The following is a 21,331-nucleotide window of genomic DNA, read 5'->3' as shown; positions in this document are numbered from 1 at the left end:
GAGAGGGTAGCCGGCGTTTGTGCGAGACTACTTTTGAGGTGGTTCTGTCAGACAGGACATGTACATAAGGGTCGGCTATCTTCTTAAAACTAAGCACCATTCACGTAGACCGTTCACACAGCACCTTACAATGCATTTCTCCCCCCTTGAGTATACATAAACAATATTCAGCCCACCAAGGCTTAAGTTGCAGTGAATTCCCAATCAAGCTAAGTCCTGGGGAGGGCATGTTGTAGATCACAGGAAACAGCGTTTCATGGGTATGGATATGTGAGTGACACCCTGCATTTTTTTTGTTTATTTGATAAGATAGTGTAGGGAAAGACACGAAAGAGTGCTCGAGAAAAAAAAAAAAAAAAAAACCATGCTTGCGGGTGCAATCTGATTGTTGCTGCGCCCCCACGGTCAAGAAAGGAGCGAATGAAGAAAGGGGGGGAAAAGGCATCCTGGCAAGGCCAAAGGTCATCGTCTGTCTGGTGGCACACGTATTCCACTCATCGCAAAGAGTTCTGATGCAGTGTACCGGGAATCGAGTCCTCCTCTCAGAAGCAGGCTAAAACAAACATGGAAGGCAAGTGGCACAAGGAGATAAGAGCGAGCTGAATGGGTAGCTCGCTGGTTTAAAGTGACCGAGGAAGAGAAAACAAGATAGAGAAGATGGTACCCATGAAAGTTTATCTGAAATCTTCTCGTATCCAGAACAGACTGGCCTTGGGTGAACCGATCTGACACTTGTTGGTTCCATTGATTCAGCTGAGCGGCCTTCCATCCTACCCTTTTTTACCATTCTGTTTTCTCCTTTCCCCCTTCCCTTGCGAGCGTCAGAGTGTGCTTGACATACAACCCAAGCCACTGCACCAACAGGCCACATAAGCAACAACTCAGCTCAGCCCGACCTTGCCCCCCCCCCCCCCCCCCCCCGCCGCGCGCCCGTTTGTGGCCTGGCTTGATGTTTCTTCTTGCTTAGGAGTTCCCGCTCTCCTATCGTATCTGATCCTATTCTTTACTCCTCACCCTCTGCCTGTCTCACCCATCATTTGTCTGCGGATGGGGGTATTGTGCGTCTAATCCATCCAATCTTCCATACGGATAGTTGCTCCTATCCCGAGTTGGTATTGGTGCTTACTCCCGAGCCTCGTTCGCTCTGTTACTCCACAGACCCCGGCCGTCTTACCTACACACGCTTCGCATTTCTTCGTGCGCGGTTTCATTTGGGTTGTCCATTTTCTCACACCTTTGTTCATCTGGCATACTCTTAGCTGCTGGAGGTTCCCTTACCGGTGTCAGCACATCTGCTCTGGATCCGAACCGGCACCAACGAAAACGAAGCCGATCATAAGGGGAGATGCGTGTATCTAGAACTACAAGGCATCTTACTTGAGGAAGTGAGAATCACTACGACACATTTCAGAAGTCGACGGCCGGATACAGGGGGAGGCCTAGGAAAGCGGGAGTCGATTCATCATGCGAATAGCCACGCAAAGGAGCTGGCTGCTAGCCGGTCTGCCATTGGCAGGTTGCGCAGCCTCACTAAATTCTCATACGGACATCGTTATGTTCAGCGACAGTGACGGATTTACCCAGGGGACAAAAGAAATACTAGGCAAGCCGGCCGTAATCTGGGAGGCGACTACGTTCAGATGGAATATCACAAACACGAGCGGTACCACAGTCAACACTGTCAACCTTTACAGCAACACTACGATAATCGAGCCTGCCTCGCTTCAAAGCCTTGCAAAAAACTCGCAGAAAATCGGGAGCTGGCCAGATCTAACCTTAGGTATGGCGCCTCAGGGCGATATCATCACCTTGCCAACATCTACGTCGTATCCCGTCAACCTCGCCGGTAAGTCAACAGGAAGTGCATCACAAAATGTCTAAAAGCCTAACCTCTCTTCGCCGTGGCGTGACGTGATGACTGGAACGTTCGTGCTAACTGAAGGCAACGAGCCAACAGTTGAGACAAATGCTACAGGAGGCTCGGTGACAATTGACAATATCTGGACTATCCTCAACCTCAACAATCCCTCAGCCCAGCCAGCCCAGCCAGCCCCGCTGAAGCTGCTGTACTTTGATGTTGTCTGGAAGAACGGCGGCAAAACGGGCAGGAGTTACAGCCGGCTCTTCACAACAATCGGGAACATTGCGCCAGACCATACCATACTTGAGGGTTATGGTTTAAATCCTTTGCTCAACAACACTGACCCGGTCTTTCCGGAAGAATATCCGATCAGGGACGACTCCGATGGGGGCGGCCAGTCAGCTGGAGTCGGAAAGCCAACCGAATCATCTTCTCCCATTCCAGGGGCAACCTTGGCCACCCCGACCAACGACGGCGGCCCAGTCAGCAGCGGCACCGGAGAGCCCTCCAACCTCAAGAGCAAGAAAGGTATCTCCATTGGCGCCATCGTTGGAATCGCCATAGCCTGCGGCCTCCTCGGCCTTGCTCTCATCAGCGGCATCGTCTTTTTCTGCCTCCGGCGGCGCCACAAGCAAAACGCCCTTCGAGACGGTACCAGTCGCGGCGTGCCTTACGGGGGCTTCGCCGGCGGCGGCAATCGGAACGGCGGTGACGAGCTCATAGCCGAGAAGGAAGCCAACGCGGGCGTCATCCACGACGTGACGAGCGCGCCTCACTCGCCTTACTCTGACGACCTCGTGGGAATGGGTGGCGCCGGTGCCAACAGGAATAGCGGTAGTGTCATTATTCCTAACATTGATTCTGGCGTTTCTCCTCAGGTGGTTCTTCCCGGAGTAGATGGAAGACTAGAAGGAGATGGAGACAGCCCGGTTTCGAACGCCCCGTCCTACCACATGATGCAGCAGCAGCAGCAGCAGCAGCAGCAGCAGCAGACACCGCACGATCATCAGTCTGGAAGGTCTTTTACCATGTACTCTGATCATCAGTCCGGAGGGGGGGAAGGAGGAGGGTCGCCTACCACTCTGCACAGCGGCGGTGGCGGCGCACCATCGTTCACACACGGGGGAGCAGGCACCGAAAGCAACCGGGGTAGTCTGATCAGCCAGCAGCAGCAACAGGGCAGGAGCTTGTCAACGCCGTATGCTCATTTGGTCGAGGAAGGCATGACAGAGGAGGAAATCAGGAGGTTGGAGGAGGAGGAGCGACAGCTTGATGTGGCCATTGAACAGCACGCGGGAGGGCAGAGGGGCTCCAGGCACCTATGACGAATGCTTTGGAAAGTGAAGATAACCGAGCATAGCAGTTGGGGAAGAGGGTGATGATATGAGTATTTCCTTTTTCATTGTTTATCTTTGGGAAGTTGCGTATGTCCGTATCAGTAGGGGCGATGCTACAATATCTGATGGTTATGAATTAAAAAAATCCTTGATCAGTAACTCTATTTCTATTTTCTGTTTTCTTCTGCGAACAGTTATGGAGCGATTCAGAGAATGTGAATGCAACGAGGAAAACGGAGTGAACGTACCGAATGGTGGTCTCAGAGCCATGACCGATTTTTCATGTTCGAAGGATCTGTATGAAACAAGAAAATCATGGACAGTAATTGTGCCGGACACAACATAACGAACCCTGAAGTTCACACATCTTGTCTTGCTCACATACTATTTTTGCTGGCAATGAATCTAGAAGGTAACCATCGGCAATTTGTCGTGCAAAAGTTCCTTATACTGTCACCAATTTCGAGCCCGACCCATAATGCACATCATGAAACCATGAGAATACTAGGATGGCCATCAAGTATCCTCGGGGCTGAATTCTCTATCGATATCTGACGAGAACAGTCCCTTCGGAGACTAATCCAAAGCCACAACTTTTTCCCTGACCTCAGGGAATCTCGTCCTGCTTGCTCTCTACCTCGAGAAGAACCTGCCAACCATGTTGCTCGCAATGTTACCAGCAATGTTGCCTGAGCTGAACGCGGTTCCAGCAATGTTGGAAGCCTGGCTGAACTTGTCGCACCTGGAGAAGGCAAGCGAGTTGGTAATGGTAAGAACCAACGCAATAGCTATACAACACGCCCATTAACCTCCAATTAGCATATAATGCCTTTTTGACAACACTAAAACCACGCAGCACAACCAGCAAGCCAAGGGAACTGGCAAGCGCTAGTACGATGCATAGAGGGGAAAGAAAGGGGCACATACCAACAAGAGGCAACCAAATAAACTTCAAACTGAACAAGGCCACAATAGCCAGCACAACCCACAGCAGCGGCTGCGCATAGATTGCCAGCCAAAAGAAGCGGCTGTCGGTCGCGTTGATGATCTTGGTCCCCGGCTCGCTGCTTTCAAACACCCAGTGCGAGTCGCCCGAGTTAGGATCGACCTCGTTCCACCAACGCAGGCCCACGAGTCGGCGGCCAGCGATGTTCTTCAGGTAGTAAAAATCGCCGGCGAGGAGGAGGATGGTTATGATGAAGATCATGACACTGCCGGTCGGTTGGGGGGGTGGTTAGCAATCTAATCCTTTGATTTCTTCTGATGGATGAAAGCTGTGGAAGGCTGGGAACACTCTCGGGTTCGCGTTCGCTTGCGACCGTATAGGCGAGCAAGTGGGCAAGTCGAGCATCTGATATGGTGTGGTTTAAAGGGGCCAGACGGGGTCGCCTTACAGGTTGTCGGTAAATAAGAGGCCAAAAAGGTAGACAAGGAGACTGGCTGTAGTTCGCGATCAGGTTTTAGCAAGCGTGTCTTGGTAGCAGATATCGGGTGCTCCATCCTCATCCGTCTTCTCTTCGTGACCTTCTACCCATCATCCTGCCGGATTCCATTCTCCTCTCCATCATGGCCGTAATGGGCTACATCCAATCCTCGAGACACTGACAAAGGGAGCTAGGAAGAGGGACTGCGAGCACCTACATGATCGAAAAGCGAGGAATGTCAGGAGCGTAATAGGATGCGAGCTCAAGCGCCAGCTCAAAGAGCCGGGCGTCGGTGTTGCTTCCATCATCAGGATCAGAAGGTGACCTGTTACTGGGTTCGAAGGTACTTTGTCACAATGGTGTCGTCGTGAAGTTGGAGAGAGGTGAAGTCAAGCCGTTTGCACGATGCGCAACTGCGCAGGTCAGAACACCTAAGCTCCGCGTTGACAGACCGTCTCGAACACAAGCTAGGGTGTGTTAACGGCTGAATATCCGGTGGGGAGGACTACAAAGTATTGAAATACCCAGTTTTTGCAGGCAATCGGTAGGACCTGGGAGGTACCTTTTCCCCACATATCTCAGCATTGCTGTTAATGCACTATCGTTACCTACAACCACGTTTCCCCTTGGGAATGACACCGTGCTGGTCTTCCGTACAAAGCCTCCCTACGAACTGAAATAACCAGGCTTTACTTCGATATGGAACTCAATGTCTTTCTGCGTCAAAGCAATCCTCGTGCCTCCCGGTTTCTTATCCTATTGTTCAAAAATGAGGTTCTCCGAGGACAAAGTTACCATGCATATTGAGCCAGAGAACGGAGGTCGGAGGACGGTAAAATCTAGTTAGTGACATAGCGCCCCAACCGACAGCGGCCCGAAGCTACAGCTCCGCGCCCGTGCTACGTCACATGCCATTCGACTCCCTATTGAGCTCAGCAACATCCTTCTGTTGACTTTCTCCTCTCTTCCCGATAAACAGACCGTGATTCACTGAGTGGTTTAGGATGCTCTCAGGCCTTTGTTAGCAGTGTATGCAGTGGATGAGTGGCTGAGTCGGTCATACTTGTGAGCCCAGATAGTTTCCATCCCGTCAACATCCAAACATACCGCAGAGCTCACCTGTTGACTTGAGACTGAAAATCATGGCTACCTCTTCCGTCCTCCGTCGGGCGCTCCTATATGGTGCGGTCTATCCAAGATATAACCCTCCTGTCATATGGCTGCAATAGTTGCTAACTCAGCATGACCCAGTTCCTGCGTCTTCTCAGAAGTTCATGACCAAGTCACTCTCCTTGGCTAGTGACAATATCACCTATGACCTTGAGGACTCGGTGACTCCAGCAAACAAGCAGACCGCTCGCACACAATTGCGCGACCACCTGTCCTCGCTTTCGAACAAGCCAGCCTCCATTGGAGAGCTTGCTGTACGCATCAATGCTGTCTCGACCCCCTATGCGCTTGATGATCTGACCACTCTCGCAAGCGCCCCAAACCTTGACGCCATTGTCATCCCCAAGGTCAACAGTGCTAGCGATCTGTCCTTCGTTACAGATGTCATTCGCCATGCTGCTCTACAACGACATTCTTCCGATCCCACGGCAAGCCCTCTCAAGCTAATTGCCTTGATTGAATCGGCCAGAGCAGTCATGGATTTGCGCTCGATATGTGCTGCGTCACCGTATCTGAGTGGTCTGATCTTTGCTGCTGAGGATTTTGCGTTGGACCTGTCTATTACGCGAACGCCAGGTTTGGCCGAGTTTTTGTACGCCAGAAGTGCTATTGTAACTGCTGCCAGAGCATTCGATCTCCCTAGCTCCATTGACCTTGTCTGTACCTCATACAAGGGTCCAGAGGGGGTAAAGCAGCTAGAAGAGGAGTGTCAAAACGGCAAGGAGATGGGCTTCAACGGAAAGCGTGAGTTACATATTCCTGAATATCCTTTCCTTGTACCGAAGGTGCTCTTGTTATAGGAACTGTGCTCCTCACTAATACTTGGCATTGAAACAGAGTGTATCCACCCTAGTCAGGTCGAAGTGACCCAGCGAATGTTTGCCCCAGCAGAGGCCGAGGTTGAGTGGTACGTTCGTATCCTCGTTGCCGATGATAAGGCCTCTGCAGCTGGTCGAGGTGCTTGGACCTTGGACGGAAAGATGATTGATGCTCCTGTGGTTGGAAAGGCTCGGGCGGTAGTCGCCAAAGCCGCAAAATGTGGAATGGATATCGAAAACATTAAGGCAAAGTGGAAGGATCAGAAGCCGGAGTGATGGCTTCTCTGCTGGATCAGATCACATCTCAGAACTCGCGAGGATCTTCCCACAGTCTCGGTAACCGGGTATCTTGACCCCCTATACCCTGCCCGTAATGCTCTAGGTCGAAATCTTCGGGATCCTGTACCTGGATATGTGCTGGGTCTGTTGGAAGTTGATGCTGATTGTACCACGCAGTGTCCCGAAGAAATATATCATTGCCTTCGGGACATAATTCATGGCCGAGCTGCTGTCGCCCTATACCTTCAGTCAGGTCTGGACCATGGGGCTGTAATCCATCCATTTCTTCGTTGTTGGTGGAACTTTGCAGAGCTTCTTGCTCGATCCTGTGGATGTAATCTTCCATACTTTCACGAGGCGGACCCTGCGTATGAGCATACAAAAGCTGAGCTGGAGGGCATGAAATAGGCCTTGAAATTTGATCAACTGCAGGGCGTAAAGAGGTTAGTTGGTGCGAAGGCATTACAGCCCGAACTCTTTCAGGCGGAACGAGTTTCGTATAGCGACCGGATGCTTGCTTAGAAGAAGGCTCCTGATATGTTTGCCAGCCTCCTTGGGCAAACAAGTTACGCGCTGCCACAAACGGCTGAGAAAGGAGTCTATCCCCGGCATTAGAGGTAACCCAGGCTTGTGGTTGAGGTTGGAACTGTGGCTGCGGTGGTACATCTAGTAGCGTTGTTACTGTTATATTAGATGAGGGCTGCTCATCTACAGTTCTCTTGTCCATAGTTGGCAATGGTTCTGCAGGCAGCATGGAGACACGTTGTTTGAGGTTACTGTTGTCGTCTGCTGTCATGATTGCGGAATCTCGATACTGGGGGATAGGATTTTTTGCGTATTGGCGATTTTGATTCGGATCTGCATCAAAAGATGTCTGGACTTGAGCATCCTGGTACACTATCGATTTCCGTGGATGACGCTTTGCTCTTGAAGCTGGTCTGATCTTGAAATCCTCAGAAACCACATGTGGGCCCTTTATTTCCCGCTCCTGCAGGACAAGCTTCCGAGCAGATCTCTGAATGCTCTTCCGTGGTTTCTCTGAAATGGAATCGTTGGACACTGGCGCCCTAGCATTCGGATCCCTGTCACTTGTTGACCATGTGAAATATGTAGTTGATCTGCTACTCGGACGATTTGGGAGAACAAGAACTGAATCATCACCACACGAGGAGACATGGGGGTCTGGCCGGAGAGAAGCAGGCGAAGGCTGTCTGGTAGAGCCAGTGCTTCTACTGGGAAGAAGCGAAGGGCTGGGTGAATCATGTGTTCGTCGCTGGCAGATATCTGAAGCCGGATGTCTAGCAGTAGCAGTGTCGTAGCGTTGTTCTCGATGAGGTCGGTAGCGTATTTTCTCAGCTTCCGCTTTTTCACCGTCAGCTCTCCCCGTAAAGAACGCAGACAGCTCCTTCATTTCCTTAGCTTCCGCCTGCTGTCTTCGGCTTCTTCGTCCTGACTCCACCGCTCTTGATCTATGATCAGGGCGTCTTGATATAGTTTCGACCTCCCTGGCTTCGGGGCTCTGGCGACGGGCAGTACCGTGGTCGGTTCGTTGGTCATGCTCGTTCATTCGTTGCTGGAATTTGAACCATTTTAGCAAATCGCTATTAATAACGGTAGTGACAGTTACCCACCGCATGTTGATATTTACTTCGGGTATGTCTTTGAACATCCTCCAAAGACCCGTGACTGTCCTCCCGGCGATGTTCTTTGGTCTGGTTCCGTCTCTTGTTACGATCTACCTCTGGCTTGTATTCGTATTTGTCAAGCCTCGTGTTGTGTCGGGATTTCTTTTCAAACCGAAGAGCATTTGGGCTATGGGTCTCTCTTGGGTGTACTGGCTCGGGCGACTCTGACCGTGCTCTCTTCTTCTTTTGACTAGCCTGCTTGACCATGTGCGCGCGCGGCGACACCTTTCGAGGTCTGTCCCCCGGAACCGGCTCTGGGGAACAGGCACGATTCGCTTGTGATCGCTGCAGCCATGTGTGGACATAATCCGCCTTCTCAGGTTGGCTAGCGGGCACATCGAACGCGCCTTGGTGATTGTGCCGAGCTTCTCTGGTACGCAATCTGGCAGACGTGTGATGGTATTCATCGCTTCTTCGTTCATGTCGATGATGGTCATGATCCGATGGATGACCTGGTTCGTATGGATATTTGTCTCGATAATGGTATTTACGGGAATCCATAGGTCACAGGTTGACCACAACTAGAGAAGACGCCCGCAGGCTCGAGTGATGATGAAATATGGCGACTGTAATCCTACTGTAGTTGGTAAACGGAAGAGCTGGAAAAGCCTGTGTTCGTGTGCATACTACCGATGCCCCAAGTAGAAGTCCAGAGAAAAAGACGGCGAGCACGATCCAGAACCGTGTCCTATCTATGCCCTCTGTACCCTCTGAAGCCGAACTACTCACGATGTAACTATGACCAGTCTCACCAAATGGTTCTTTCCTGTTCTTGATACTTTCAAGCGGCCTGTACGTGGATATCGTATTTTACTTCAACCTAGTTATGTTGGACTCTTCGTGACAGTGACACTGGACGAATGAAGCTCGTACGAGTATCTTTCAGTCGTTACTGTAACACCAAGTTGCAGTTTTATCCGACCAAGACGCCATCCTGACTGGATGGTGATAGTGATTGAGAAGGTGCTTACCTGGCCATGGCGTACTGGTCTGGAGGAAGGAACCTTTATCCCGTCTAAAAGCGGGCCAATGCTGATTCGCGTTTTGCGAGTCAGTTCTCTGAGCATTTTCCTTGTGCCGTAAACTTGGAATCATCGCGATGGTTTGAGTTATGGCTATTAGAGTGTTAGACAATTTGTAAAATGAGATGTCACCTCCATCCCTATTATATACTTGCATGATGGTTGACGCTGAAAGTTTTAGGTAGGGGTTTTGGTGCTTTCGCGGGTAGTCCCCATACAGAGTCCCGCTTTCACTAACTGATTTCACTTGTTATCGTACGGATTTTTGGGCTTCAATGGAAAGGTTATGTTGAATCTGATATCATTAGTACCAAAGCTTACTTCCCACTTCGTTGAAGTACTTGCAGCTCCTCCAAGTCTTTACCTCAGTTCAAACATCCAAAGGCCTATCACTCCCTTTTCTCCGTTCTTTTGCAATTACACCTTCATTTGGACTAATTAGACTTCGAACTTCAAGTAAAGGTCGCTCCCTACCTATTGGCTATGGTGCAAGCCAGTATTCGGCATCTAAACGAGCCACAACCCGAACCCACGATCCAGCCTTTCATCGCCCGGGGAAGGGAAGGCAGCTTTGCTGAAGCCTGCCTCCCCGAACACTACTTATATGTATTGCGCAGTCCACATCCCTAGCTGAAACCAATCACAGTCACTTGTTCATAGATAAGGTTCCTCTTCACGCCTCGTGAATCCTGGTACACTACAGTCGCATCCTGCAGGTACAATCTCTTTACAAGATTCGTCGACTGATTTGACTGGAAGCCGACGCTATCGAAGCGTGCAAGATCTGGATAGTATCATACGCACAGTACAATGTCCGCCGCCTCAACGGCGTTGACGTTGTTGGTGGAGACGGCAGGGTATCTGCGACTCCACGAGATGAACCATCCACATGCAGGACAGTTGGACCCCATTTTGGGACCAGATAAGCCAGTAGGATACAAGACCGAAGTGGGTGTTACAGCCAGCAACAGCCCGGGGAAGGAAATCTTGGCTTTGGCCCCAGCCCTCCACCTCCAGATCTCTCTGGCGGGTCCGTTGGTTGTTGTTGTTGACGTTGATGTTACTTTCCACCGCGCCATCGAGGTTCTTCATGATACGTAGTGTCAGTGTGGCCACATCGCCCGGACAAAGGGAATTCTGCGTAGTAAGCGAGGACCCGCGAACCATCATAGTTGTCTCAAAATCATCAATACATACATAGTACAGTATCTTGACTTGAGGAACTCGACAGTTGAGGACCCATGTTCGTTGAGGCGAGGTTGCAGGAAATCGGCAAACAGAAGAACCTCAAGACCTCAAGGTGACAGACGCGAAGAATCAACAGCTTGGAGGGAGCCTCCTCTGCGGCATAAAGAATATAATTACAAAAATAATTTAAAACCCAAAAAGTTTTGAAAACAAGAGTTACCAAAAAAAAAAAAAAAAAAAAAAAAAAAAAAAAAACAACTTCGCCATTGTAACTCCTCACATATCGCCCAGATCCAGCCGGAAAGGAGGCCACAATCGAGACGCGGAAAGATCGCAACCGCATCTTGTGATCCCGCAAGGTCGAGAATACATGAAATGGCCAGATGGCCAGCTCGTTCGAGGCCTGTCTGTCTGTCTATCTATTTGTCTGTGTTGCAGGATGGGATCATGTTCGTCCGCTCTCTGCCGTTTCATATATCCTGTCTGCCAAAGACAACTGCAACGAGTTGGTGGATGAGATGAGTCAGACTAGGCAGTTGGAAAGACTGAAGCATTCATTCCTCCGTCACCGCACTAATAGCCTCCGGAAATCACTTACGTTCAAATATCATCTCCTTTCTCCTTCCATGTTCTGTAGACGACCAAACCGCAATGATCTGGCCATCTTCCATCTCATAACTACTAAGAAAACAAGCGCCTCGAGGGTGTTCGTTGGCACAGCCATGGCCTGTTGATCTTCTCTTCAAACGAGTGCAGTTTACCAGATCTCATCCGATGCCACGTACGTACCAGCAGTCCCGATCTGCTACGCTACCTAAACACACCATCTACATCCAGCCTCACCGTTGTTTTTTCTACCAGAGCTAGCATAAAACAGCTTATCTCGCTCTTCATCTTCATCAGACGAAAGACTCGGAACCCCTTCGTCACAACTGATGCTACTGTTTAGCTTCAAGAGCGGTCACGGCCTCAATCTTGGGGGCCTTTTTGCGACACCTACATGTTGCATCACAAGAAATCGGGGCAGCAGAATTGCCGTGTACCGCAGCAGCTCAAAGTCCCATTTGCGAAACCCCTCTTTTGTGTGCTGAGGCTGAATGTGGTTTAGCGGGGGAACCTGGCGATGTTCAGGGATTAAACAAGGGCCGGGCCCCTTTGTTGAACCATCAATCTTTATCGATAAGATCTCCCCACCCTTTTGGTGGATCGCGGCCCGCAGAATCAGGCTGCCTTGGTGACGGGATGAGGTTGTGCTTGCCCCTCGATTTTGTTGGGTGGATACTCACCTGCATGACCTAGCCATAGCCATAAAGGTTGCCATCTGTCATTGCCAGTCGGCAAGATGGCTTCATGAATTGAGATGAAAACAAACCAAGGGATATTGGGAGGGAGCTGAGCCGGTTGGGGCCAGTCCAAGCGATAGGAAACATGTTTTAATCATTGTTGGATTCCGACTCGGATCAAACACCGGCGAGACAGGCTTGCAGGGCGCCATTCCCATTGTAAAATCGAGGGGGAGGGCGGGGGCCAAAGATGACGAAATGTGCCCACGACTGGCTGCCAGGGACGCGCTGTTCCTACAGGAACCCATGCAGATTGCAACATTGGTGAATCCCATCAACTCGAGAGGGGGGAAAGGAGGTAGAGAGGGCAAAATGGTGAGATTGCAAGACAAGAAGGGTATCTAGGGCTTTCGAAACTTATCCTACGTACCCCAGCAAGATTAGAATCTGGATTTCACAGAGCAAGCCGGCAGGTAGCCGTATTCAGCGCAGCCAACCCCCCCAAGCCCCCAGTCCAAAACACGAGCATATTGTTGAAGTTGACGTTTCTCTGTTTGATGGTTGTTTGGGCGCCTAAACGGGTTACCATGGTCGCCTACCCTCACCACCTCATGCTGGCCGAAACATGTCCTTTTAGCGTCAAGAACCCCGTCTCGGGGCGCCTTTTGGGACTCTCGGGGCTTCAGGTGCCTATCTGGGGCTCGTGGGGATGGAATGGCGGAGAAAGCATGTTCGCCATCCCAAAACACGGGACGAAGAAGAGGCGATCAACGTGACGTTATCCTGCCTTTCAGATAGGGAACTTTTTAGTCTGAATAAAGAGACGAGTGACGCAAATTCCTGCGGGCTGTGTGCTGGGGAACCTTCCTTCGATCTGCTTGGTTCCTCCTGCAATATAAGACGATGTGGATATCCCGCCAACCAGCGCACCCTTACCAAGCAATCTTCCAATACTACCAGCCTTGACCGACCAGCAGATTTACCTTGCCCCGCTGTTTACGGGGCGTTGTTGGTTTTCTTTTTCTTCACCTACTTATTTCAGTTTTCAAGTGAACACGAGTCTCGCTCAATCCTGCACTTTCTCTCAAACTTCTACATCCTCGTCTTCACCCATCTGTGCCTCATTCAAGCATACCTAGATCGATCATTCGTAAGTCGCGACTCCCACCTTTACTTCTATCGCATCAACGTCACGAGCACAAGTCAAGGGCTATTGTTTAATTCAGTCGCGAAGACCTGACCTCACCTCGTGGCTTCATGTCGCGGTCACGGCTGCCTCAGCAGGAACCGCGCTTCATTCAAATGAAGTCGTGCGGCAGCTGCGCTCGAGGCAGCAGAAGCCATGACCGCGGAGTGCATCTCATTGGCGCTCCCCTGCTGGTCACAAGCATTCAGCATGATTATGACGTCTAACTATTTTCGCAGACTTTCAGACCAATCTTGATACTACATCACCTCAGCAAAAATGGCTAAACTCTTCGTTGGGTGTGTATTCCATGCGCCGCGTCTTCATGGCACATCTTTCACGTCCCATTCACAGCTAACAATTCTCAGAGGCCTCTCGTGGAACACGGACGATAACATGCTCCGTGCCAAGTTCGAGGAGTTCGGTGCTGTCGAGGAAGCAGTAAGTTCTATCACCACATCCAGACTACAAGACCTGCTTGCCGACTTCGGCATGCAAGTCAGCCCTTGCCAATGACACCATAAGTTAGAATGCCCATTGCTAATCTGCCTGTTTTACTCTATTCAGGTTGTCGTGAAGGACCGTGACACCGGTCGCAGCCGTGGCTTCGGCTTCGTCCGTTACGGCAACGATGCTGATGCCGAGAACGCCATTGCCAACATGGACGGTCAGGAGTAAGTTCCCCGATTTGGAAGATCAACACCGAGCGGACGCTGACACTCCAAACTAGATTTGACGGTCGCAGAGTTCGTGTTGACAAGGCCTCTGACCGTGCCGCCGGCGGCGGTGGCGGCGGCTTCCGTCAGGGCGGCGGCGGTGGCGGCTATGGTGGTCGCGGCGGCTACCAGGGCGGCGGTGGCTACCAGGGCGGTGGTGGCTACCAAGGCGGCGGCGGCTACCAGGGCGGCGGCGGTGGTTACGGCGGCCAGCAGTACGGTGGCCAGGGCGGCTACCAGCAGTCCTCCTACGGTCAGCGTAGCTACGGCCAGAACCCCCAGCAGGGCTACAACGGTGGCCAGCAGCAGGGTAAGCAAGACACCCCGATCTCCAAGAAAACCAAACGGGAATTTGATACTGATGAGGTAAAGGATACGCAGCTCCCTATGGCGGCTACCCTGCCGACCCCTCCCAGCAGGGCCAGCAGTACCCTCCCCAGGGCCAGTACTAAGCGGCGATTCGCGCCAAACCTCGTGCTAGCTTGATGGGAGAGTGCGGCGACCTGAATTAGCAGGCGGCACATGACGCAACGTTGCGGATACTTGACTAAAGGTCAGCGATCAGAGCTTGTGTTACATGGAAGAACACCTCGTGCGTCACTCCCGACGAACAGAAACCGATACCCTACAGCATGTCTTTTTCCAGGATCAGAGAGCTGCTGAGCGACTTCTCGAACCGCCGATACCGTCCGATTTTACTTTCCTTTGGCATTGATTAATACCCCTTCTTCGTTCCCGACAAACGTGGGAGCTTGTAATCCTGATTCCCATAGACGGCGAGGACGAAGCGCAAGAGCAAGTGGATGAGATGGAGATGGAGGCTGAATCACCGGGTGGATAGGAAATTGTGTGTGGCTGGTAACGACGATATGATTGAATGATCTCGTAAGGCATGGGCATGAGCGAGGTATCGAAAGACAGCAATTTGCGGGCTAATAGAGCCAAACTTGCCAACGGGGATATGCGCTGGGGAAAAAGCTAGAGTGGTTGGTGGAGGAGAAAGCATCCTCCCATATTGTCCTTTGAAAATGAGAGGTTTGCGGACTTCCCTATGGGGTCTTCTTCGGACTTCTTTCCGTCTATGATGTTTTCTCGGTTTCCTCCTGCTCATCTACGCTGCCAGCTCTTCTGAACTGGTGGTGGTGGTGCTCGTCGTGTGTCGCTTCTGTTGTTCCGTTTACCTCAATCACCTCGGTCGCGGCATCAGTCTCGTCGGTCGGGTCGGCCTTTCCTTCACTCTTATACCGCGCGGCCACCGCCCTCACCCGGTTTGACAGGTCCTTCACGTGCTCATCGCTGCTCTCAGGACTTAGCTCATCTAAGGCCTTCTCTAACCCCCACAGATAATCGCGGTTCAGACCGCTCGGCCCTTTGCTCCGATAGATGTGTTCGGAAAGCTCCTGCGGGTCCTGCGGTCCCGTAAACTGGGCGTTGTCGGGCGTACCGATATAAACCAGGGTCTGGATGGGACCCTTTTGCGCTGGAGGGAGCAAGGCAGGGTCTACGTCGGAGGCTGGATGGAACGGGGTCCAGTGAATCGTATACCCGTTAATCTCCCGGATGTCGAGGTACTCCTTGACTTCGGCGACGCGGTCGGCCTTGATTCGGTAGGCCACGCCCCAGACCTTGGCGGGCGCCGAGTCGTGGCGATCGGCAAGCGAGGCCCAGTAGGAGCGCTCGATCAGGGTGACGACGCGGCCGGGTGCGGAGGGCGTGCCACGGTGGTCTTCACTACTCGGGGGGAACAGAGAGAGGAAGGGTTAGCGGTCAGATGAAATGGTTTTGGAAGATCAAAAACGGGCTTGTGACGAGATGGAGATCAAAGGGTTAAAGGCGAGGTTTGTGTAGGGTAAGTGCTCCGGGATCTGAATGTCTTATCACTTGAGCGGGAAGATGGGGGAGAATTGCACTTTCAAGGACACAATTAGAGATTCTAGTTGTCCGAGTACTAATGAGAATATTTACCTCGCCTACAGACGGGCAGTTAGCATTCAAAGCACGTGTGAAGACACAACCGAAAGTTACTCCTATGCACCGAGAGAAACCATGAAGTGGAAATACTCCAGCCGGGACATACCTGCCAGAACCGGCGTACGTAGCCTTCGACCCAGCCGGGGATTCTTCTATCTAGACAATGTTTGATACTCGGTCAGTCTGTATCTAGACGCCATCAGAACGCCAAGGTCGACGAATAAGACCTATGTGAGTTGGGGGTTTCGAGATGGGGACCGGACATGTTCGAACAGAACAACGCCTCCGTCTTGTGAAACGACAAGGGGAAAGGTGTAGAGGTATGTACCAAAATGCGGCGGCGGCTTCCAGATCAAACTTCTGTAAGGGTCGGTTAGCTGCCGTGACTAGAATGAGACTTCCGGAGTGTAAAGGCGGTATGGTCAATGAGGCGGTTTACCCGTAGCCAAATATCCAGAACTCATCTTGCTTGCTTGGAGGTTCTTGGGCCGACATTTCTTTGCTTTCCGCTTTGAAGCAAGTTGTAAGATAGGTAAGCAAAATTTACAAAAGGGTTAACGAGACGAACAGTCTATACCCAGCCCTCAGAAATTTCTGTTATTAAACTCTTTGGTGTTAACATATGGTTAGGTATTTGTAGGAGAGCCAGTCCACAAGTAAAGGGAACCTTCGGAGTTGTGTGTTTCGCAAACCAGACAAAATGAATTCCGAGGGTTAGGGGAATAGCAGTGTTTCAGGACATTCTAGATAGATAGCCCACAGAGTGTGTTAGCGAGATGAAAGCCGCTACAGTGTTCCGCGCCCAAATGCATGCATTTGAAGCTCCGTCACTAACAATTGTATGCACTTTCCAATATCGCATCTTCAGATCTCATCCGTGATCCAGCGATAATATTAGGCCGGTTACTATAGTGTTTGAAGGACACTGTCCATATCTAGGCAAACAACACCGGCTCGCGCGGCATGCATTGATATCATTCCCACCGCCAGCACTTCAGTGAGGTATTTCTGTGTCTTGATGGGCAGGCACCCGCTTCATGAAACGTAGAGTTCGGAAGTTGCGCGGCTCCGAACACCTCGACGCCTGTAAACAACAATCTTCCGGCCAAAATTCGCGGTTCCGGTGTAGCACCGCCCTGCTGGGCTGGTGGTAAAAAGAGCGTTTAGACTACAATGCATGAACAACCACAATAGAGTTTATGTCCTTGAAATGTCATGGCTTCATGCCCGATAGCAAATCCAGCTCCGATACGATTCTCATGGCCAATTGAGAGTTGGTAACATTTCACCGCATCATGCCTATAGGAACATCTGGCCACCATACAGACAGACGAGACTGCTACCGACACCCAAGACAAGACGCTCCAAGCAACGCCCAGTCGTCTTGGCCTCCTCGATGTTACGAATTCAAGTGCGGATCACACACAATACGGACGGAATACACCGCACAACGAGCAAACTCCACAGAGGACCCTCAACTAGCCCGATGAGGCACGATAGCGTTGGACCACGTTGAACGGGTCAACGGACCCATGTGGAATTGTGGAATGGAACTAAATTGGAGGATTTGAGAAGGGGAAAGTTGAGCTCTCAGAAGCTCGTGCCTTTTCCCGACCGACAGACTCGGATCCTCCAGAACGAATCCGAGATCCTTCCGCTCTTCCTTCCCTCTCGGATTCTGATACTTTGTACCCTGAACCGTGAAGCACTCTAGTCTCTGAATCAACATTGCGGTTGCGGTCTGGCGTTGCGGCTGAGGCGATTGGGCACGTAACTACCTAAATTACGGATTGCCCAGTACATCCCCATACCTCATACGTGGATAAGGTAGGTAGGTGTCTAGGAAAATAAGTTAATCTCACTGCTTTTCTGTAACCTAGAAACGGGGTCTGATCCAGCGACCTACTCTACCCATCACCGACTCCTTTACTCCTTTCCAGTCTTTTTCCCTACTACCAACCTACATTACACTAGATACCCTCACCAGCCGGTGTCTCTCCTCGACGCTCTCCTTTGCTGTCCCGTCAATCCTCCCTTCACCATCTCCGCATCCCGACTCCCCCGCCTTGGCCCGACAACTCATCCTGACCTTGTTTGCGACGGCGACCGGCGATATTGAAGGCAACAACTTGCAAGCTCTTGATTGACACAGCCATGGCCTACAACAGATCCTACAACCCGGACGAGCTCCCCAGGTGTGTATGCCCTTTTTCCCGCGACCTATCCCGCGTATACCTCCCCCTACACTGCATATCCCCTGGAGAAGCACGGAGAGCCCCGCACCCGTCGCCAAATCATACAGCTCCTTCTTAGCCTGTAAACGTGTAAACTGATCGCCTGCTGACATTCTGCTCCCAAGATTCGCCGAGCCGGAACCAAGAGTGAGCAACCTAATTCTCTCCAGCTTCAACGCGACGAGATGGCGTCTAGCTGGGTCGCATGCTAATATCCCATCTCCGGTTCACAGCAAGGCACTTCACCGGCTCCGCCTCAGCAGTCTCCTACCACAGCGCGCTACGAGACGAAACCACCACCTCCCCGCCCCGTCGAACATCGCAACACCGGCTTCGACCAGCGCCAGAACACGTACGATCCCCAGCGTCAAAACACATACAATCAGAACGCATATCATCAAAACGCATACACTCAGAACCACTACGCTTCCGGCTCAGCAGACCCGCACCGACTATCACCGAGAATGCAGCAAGGACCACCACCAGACCGCTACGGCATGAGCCCGCCTCCCTCGGCGACCGGCAGCCGGCCCGCTCATCATAACCTCCCCCCGGTCTCTTCGCGACCGCCCCCGAGCCCGACGACCCGCGATGGCGCCGACCCGACTCTTCTACCCCTATTCAGGGCCGTCGATAAGGATGGTGAGTGCTCCGCTGGCATACCCACCCCCCTCTCATACATAACTGCATCCTAACCGCCCCGCGTGCCTTTTCTCCAGGTACCGGCCAGCTCTCCGAACGAGAACTCTCCGCGGCGCTCGTCAACGGGGACTGGACTGCCTTTGACCCGCACACCGTCCGCATGATGATCCGCATGTTCGACAGCGACCGCAGCGGTACCATCGGGTTTGAGGAGTTTTGCGGGCTCTGGTCCTTCTTGGCCTCCTGGCGGACGCTGTTCGATCGCTTCGACATGGACAAGTCTGGCAACATCAGCTTGGACGAGTTCAACAACGCACTGGTGGCGTTTCGCTACCGGCTCAGCCCGCGCTTTGTCGAGCTTCTCTTTCGCACGTACGACAAGCGCGGCGACGGCGTCATGAGCTTCGATCTCTTTGTGCAGGCTTGCATCAGCCTGAAGCGCATGACGGATGTGTTCAAGAAGTACGATGATGATCGCGATGGGTACATCACGCTGAGTTTTGAGGACTTCTTGACGGAAATTCTGCGCCAGTTGAAGTGAACGGGCGATCTGGTCGATTGGTTGGATTACTCTAATGCATTTGGTAAAGCCATCTTGAATAATGATTCCCCTCTGCGTTACGATTGTTGTCTCCGGCGCCTTATCAGCCCCGTTGTTGATGAAGTCGAGATGTCCACCGCTTTGCGTCATTGTTGCGCCGCTTTATTGTCCTCTGTTCAGAATTACTTGGCATAGCAGGAGAGGACGTGATCACAGCCTAATGTTGCGCAGCTAAGTCTGTGGATTTCGATACCCTACAATTTAGCTTGACTTACACAAAGCGCTCAACATGTTCATAGCTGGCATGAAGATCGCATTATCCCATGGTTCATGCCAGTGGAATCATCATGGATTATTTCACAAAATGTCCATCGAACTTCCTTCCAAGTCTATGCAGTAAGCGCCCTTCCTCAGTATGCTGTCCACGACATTTTAGACAGTGATACGATGAATCGATTTCAGCCCGTGAGTACGTATATTACGACACTAAAGCTAGAACAACTAACATGATGAGTTCAGAGTAACACCAAGCCTGAAATGTACAAAACCGTACCGGGTAAGTTACCCGTGTAATGAACCTGCCGTCAACTACACTAGCTAGCTACATACATGGGATGGCCCCGAGACCGATCCGAGCCCGATCCGAGAATGGACAGTAAAGGGTACAAGGGTAGTAGCTCTCATCACCTTTTCATTATCGTTGCGACATGGACAGAGGTCTAACAACAACATAGCGGTTTATCTTTTTTGGCTTTTTGTTTTATTTTGGCAGTGAGCGAGAACTTTTTCTGTGAAAATAGAATAAACAAACGAGATGTGAGGAAAGTAGACAAGGCGACAAGTAGACAGATGGAAGCTACCTAGTAACGCACTCCTTTAGCCTTGAACACGACTGAAGGACCGGACGTGAAGGCCGGCTGAGCTTACTGAGGTAAGAAAGCCGCCACAGAGGGACAACAAATGCACACAGGTAGAAGGCTTTGAGAGGGTAATTCTGTCAAGTTCGGAGGTAGGCTGGGGCATATCCTTCATAACGTATAGCTGAGATATATGCATACATTCAAACCTTACGCTGCCCGGTGCCAAAGCTTTTGATGACAGGACTTATATAAGTCTTCTGACCGGCAAATTGTCCTGCTTGCTGTTAAGTTTGGGGTCATTGTTTAAGCGTCGATGTGATATCGCCTTAGAATGAGTACCTATATTCGGTTTTGTCAAGTTGGATTACTTCCACAAGCTTTCCTCCTCACACAACATATTTTCCCCGCTTCGCGATAGAGGAACGAACTCATCATTTACACTACACTAGAAGGACCTGACGGCTCATACTACCATAGCAGGTTGCTGTTCTTTAGAATAGGGTACATGTGTAAAGGAATACCCACAGTGAAAAGAACATCAAGAGCAACTTGAAGCGATAGAAACTTTATCGAAGATGCTTCCATGCATTGCTACTCTGCTTGCTGTAATGCGTCATCCGAGCAAGCGGGGCTGCGCGAAGCACGATGGAATGCAACGGCAAGTTATATGGGGCCGCCGGGCAGGCAAGATTGACAAACCGTAGCCTAAGGTAAGGTACCTACACCTTACTAAGTACACTACCTCTACTGTACCATCCATAGAGGGAACCCCGGGTCTGAGAACAGGGTCAAAACAGGGTTTAGCAAGCCTGTTTGAATGAAAATTTCTATTCAATTTTGGAGTAGTTGCTCAAGGTGTCAGGTGGTCCACATGGATGTTTGGCTGTAACAGACGTCTCTAAATAACATTATAAGAGGCTCCTTTTTAATAATTCTTCCAACATCCTGTTAGTCCTAGTTAGAGTTTTTCTTAATAATACTAATAATTAGCAAAGGAAGTAACGACCGACTAATAATTATTGGAAAAAAAAATTTTTTTTTTTTTTATTTTTTTTTTGCAATTTACTTTCTTAATAATACTCTTAGTAATATTTTTTTTACTATAGGTAATTTG

At 50.9% G+C, this 21,331-nt stretch overlaps 8 protein-coding genes across 8 annotated transcripts; 4 read left to right on the top strand and 4 right to left on the bottom strand.

Annotated features, from left to right (window-relative positions):
• Nucleotides 1-1,464: 1,464 nt before the first annotated feature.
• Nucleotides 1,465-3,355, top strand: NEUTE1DRAFT_133451 (uncharacterized protein; the record flags this gene model as incomplete). The annotated part of the gene is made up of 2 exons (XM_009858246.1): nucleotides 1,465-1,846; nucleotides 1,958-3,355. 2 exons carry the CDS (start codon nucleotides 1,465-1,467, stop codon nucleotides 3,184-3,186), a joined length of 1,611 nt encoding a protein of 536 aa, XP_009856548.1.
• Nucleotides 3,356-3,607: 252 nt separating this feature from the next.
• Nucleotides 3,608-5,023, bottom strand: NEUTE1DRAFT_73037 (Golgi apparatus membrane protein tvp-23; the record flags this gene model as incomplete). Its single annotated transcript, XM_009858245.1, has 4 exons — nucleotides 3,608-3,986; nucleotides 4,126-4,409; nucleotides 4,593-4,638; nucleotides 4,840-5,023. The coding sequence occupies 4 exons, from the start codon at nucleotides 4,928-4,930 to the stop codon at nucleotides 3,832-3,834; spliced, it is 576 nt and encodes a 191-aa protein (XP_009856547.1).
• A 583-nt stretch (nucleotides 5,024-5,606) lies between these two features.
• Nucleotides 5,607-7,151, top strand: NEUTE1DRAFT_150354 (uncharacterized protein; the record flags this gene model as incomplete). The annotated part of the gene is made up of 3 exons (XM_009858244.1): nucleotides 5,607-5,804; nucleotides 5,874-6,536; nucleotides 6,630-7,151. 3 exons carry the CDS (start codon nucleotides 5,765-5,767, stop codon nucleotides 6,884-6,886), a joined length of 960 nt encoding a protein of 319 aa, XP_009856546.1.
• Nucleotides 7,139-9,553, bottom strand: NEUTE1DRAFT_114802 (uncharacterized protein; the record flags this gene model as incomplete). Its single annotated transcript, XM_009858243.1, has 6 exons — nucleotides 7,139-7,315; nucleotides 7,356-8,462; nucleotides 8,521-9,026; nucleotides 9,153-9,183; nucleotides 9,304-9,364; nucleotides 9,546-9,553. 6 exons carry the CDS (start codon nucleotides 9,551-9,553, stop codon nucleotides 7,139-7,141), a joined length of 1,890 nt encoding a protein of 629 aa, XP_009856545.1.
• A 4,069-nt stretch (nucleotides 9,554-13,622) lies between these two features.
• NEUTE1DRAFT_27845 (uncharacterized protein) lies at nucleotides 13,623-14,110 on the top strand (the record flags this gene model as incomplete). The annotated part of the gene is made up of 3 exons (XM_009856621.1): nucleotides 13,623-13,694; nucleotides 13,821-13,927; nucleotides 13,984-14,110. Coding segments are annotated over 3 exons (306 nt in total), but the record flags the coding sequence as incomplete, so codon positions are not given.
• Nucleotides 14,111-14,365: 255 nt separating this feature from the next.
• Nucleotides 14,366-16,492, bottom strand: NEUTE1DRAFT_91726 (uncharacterized protein; the record flags this gene model as incomplete). The annotated part of the gene is made up of 4 exons (XM_009858242.1): nucleotides 14,366-15,703; nucleotides 16,045-16,096; nucleotides 16,269-16,300; nucleotides 16,380-16,492. 4 exons carry the CDS (start codon nucleotides 16,433-16,435, stop codon nucleotides 15,049-15,051), a joined length of 795 nt encoding a protein of 264 aa, XP_009856544.1.
• A 1,602-nt stretch (nucleotides 16,493-18,094) lies between these two features.
• Nucleotides 18,095-19,357, top strand: NEUTE1DRAFT_142759 (uncharacterized protein; the record flags this gene model as incomplete). Its single annotated transcript, XM_009858241.1, has 4 exons — nucleotides 18,095-18,135; nucleotides 18,300-18,321; nucleotides 18,408-18,816; nucleotides 18,894-19,357. 4 exons carry the CDS (start codon nucleotides 18,095-18,097, stop codon nucleotides 19,355-19,357), a joined length of 936 nt encoding a protein of 311 aa, XP_009856543.1.
• Nucleotides 19,358-20,206: 849 nt separating this feature from the next.
• NEUTE1DRAFT_118996 (uncharacterized protein) lies at nucleotides 20,207-20,428 on the bottom strand (the record flags this gene model as incomplete). Its single annotated transcript, XM_009858240.1, has 1 exon — nucleotides 20,207-20,428. The coding sequence occupies one exon, from the start codon at nucleotides 20,411-20,413 to the stop codon at nucleotides 20,234-20,236; it is 180 nt and encodes a 59-aa protein (XP_009856542.1).
• Between the last annotated feature and the right edge of the window lie 903 nt (nucleotides 20,429-21,331).

Source organism: Neurospora tetrasperma (genome assembly GCF_000213175.1).
Source record: "Neurospora tetrasperma FGSC 2508 unplaced genomic scaffold NEUTE1scaffold_81, whole genome shotgun sequence".
Taxonomy (NCBI): Eukaryota; Fungi; Ascomycota; class Sordariomycetes; order Sordariales; family Sordariaceae; genus Neurospora; species Neurospora tetrasperma.
This window is presented reverse-complemented; position numbering and strand designations above follow the sequence as displayed.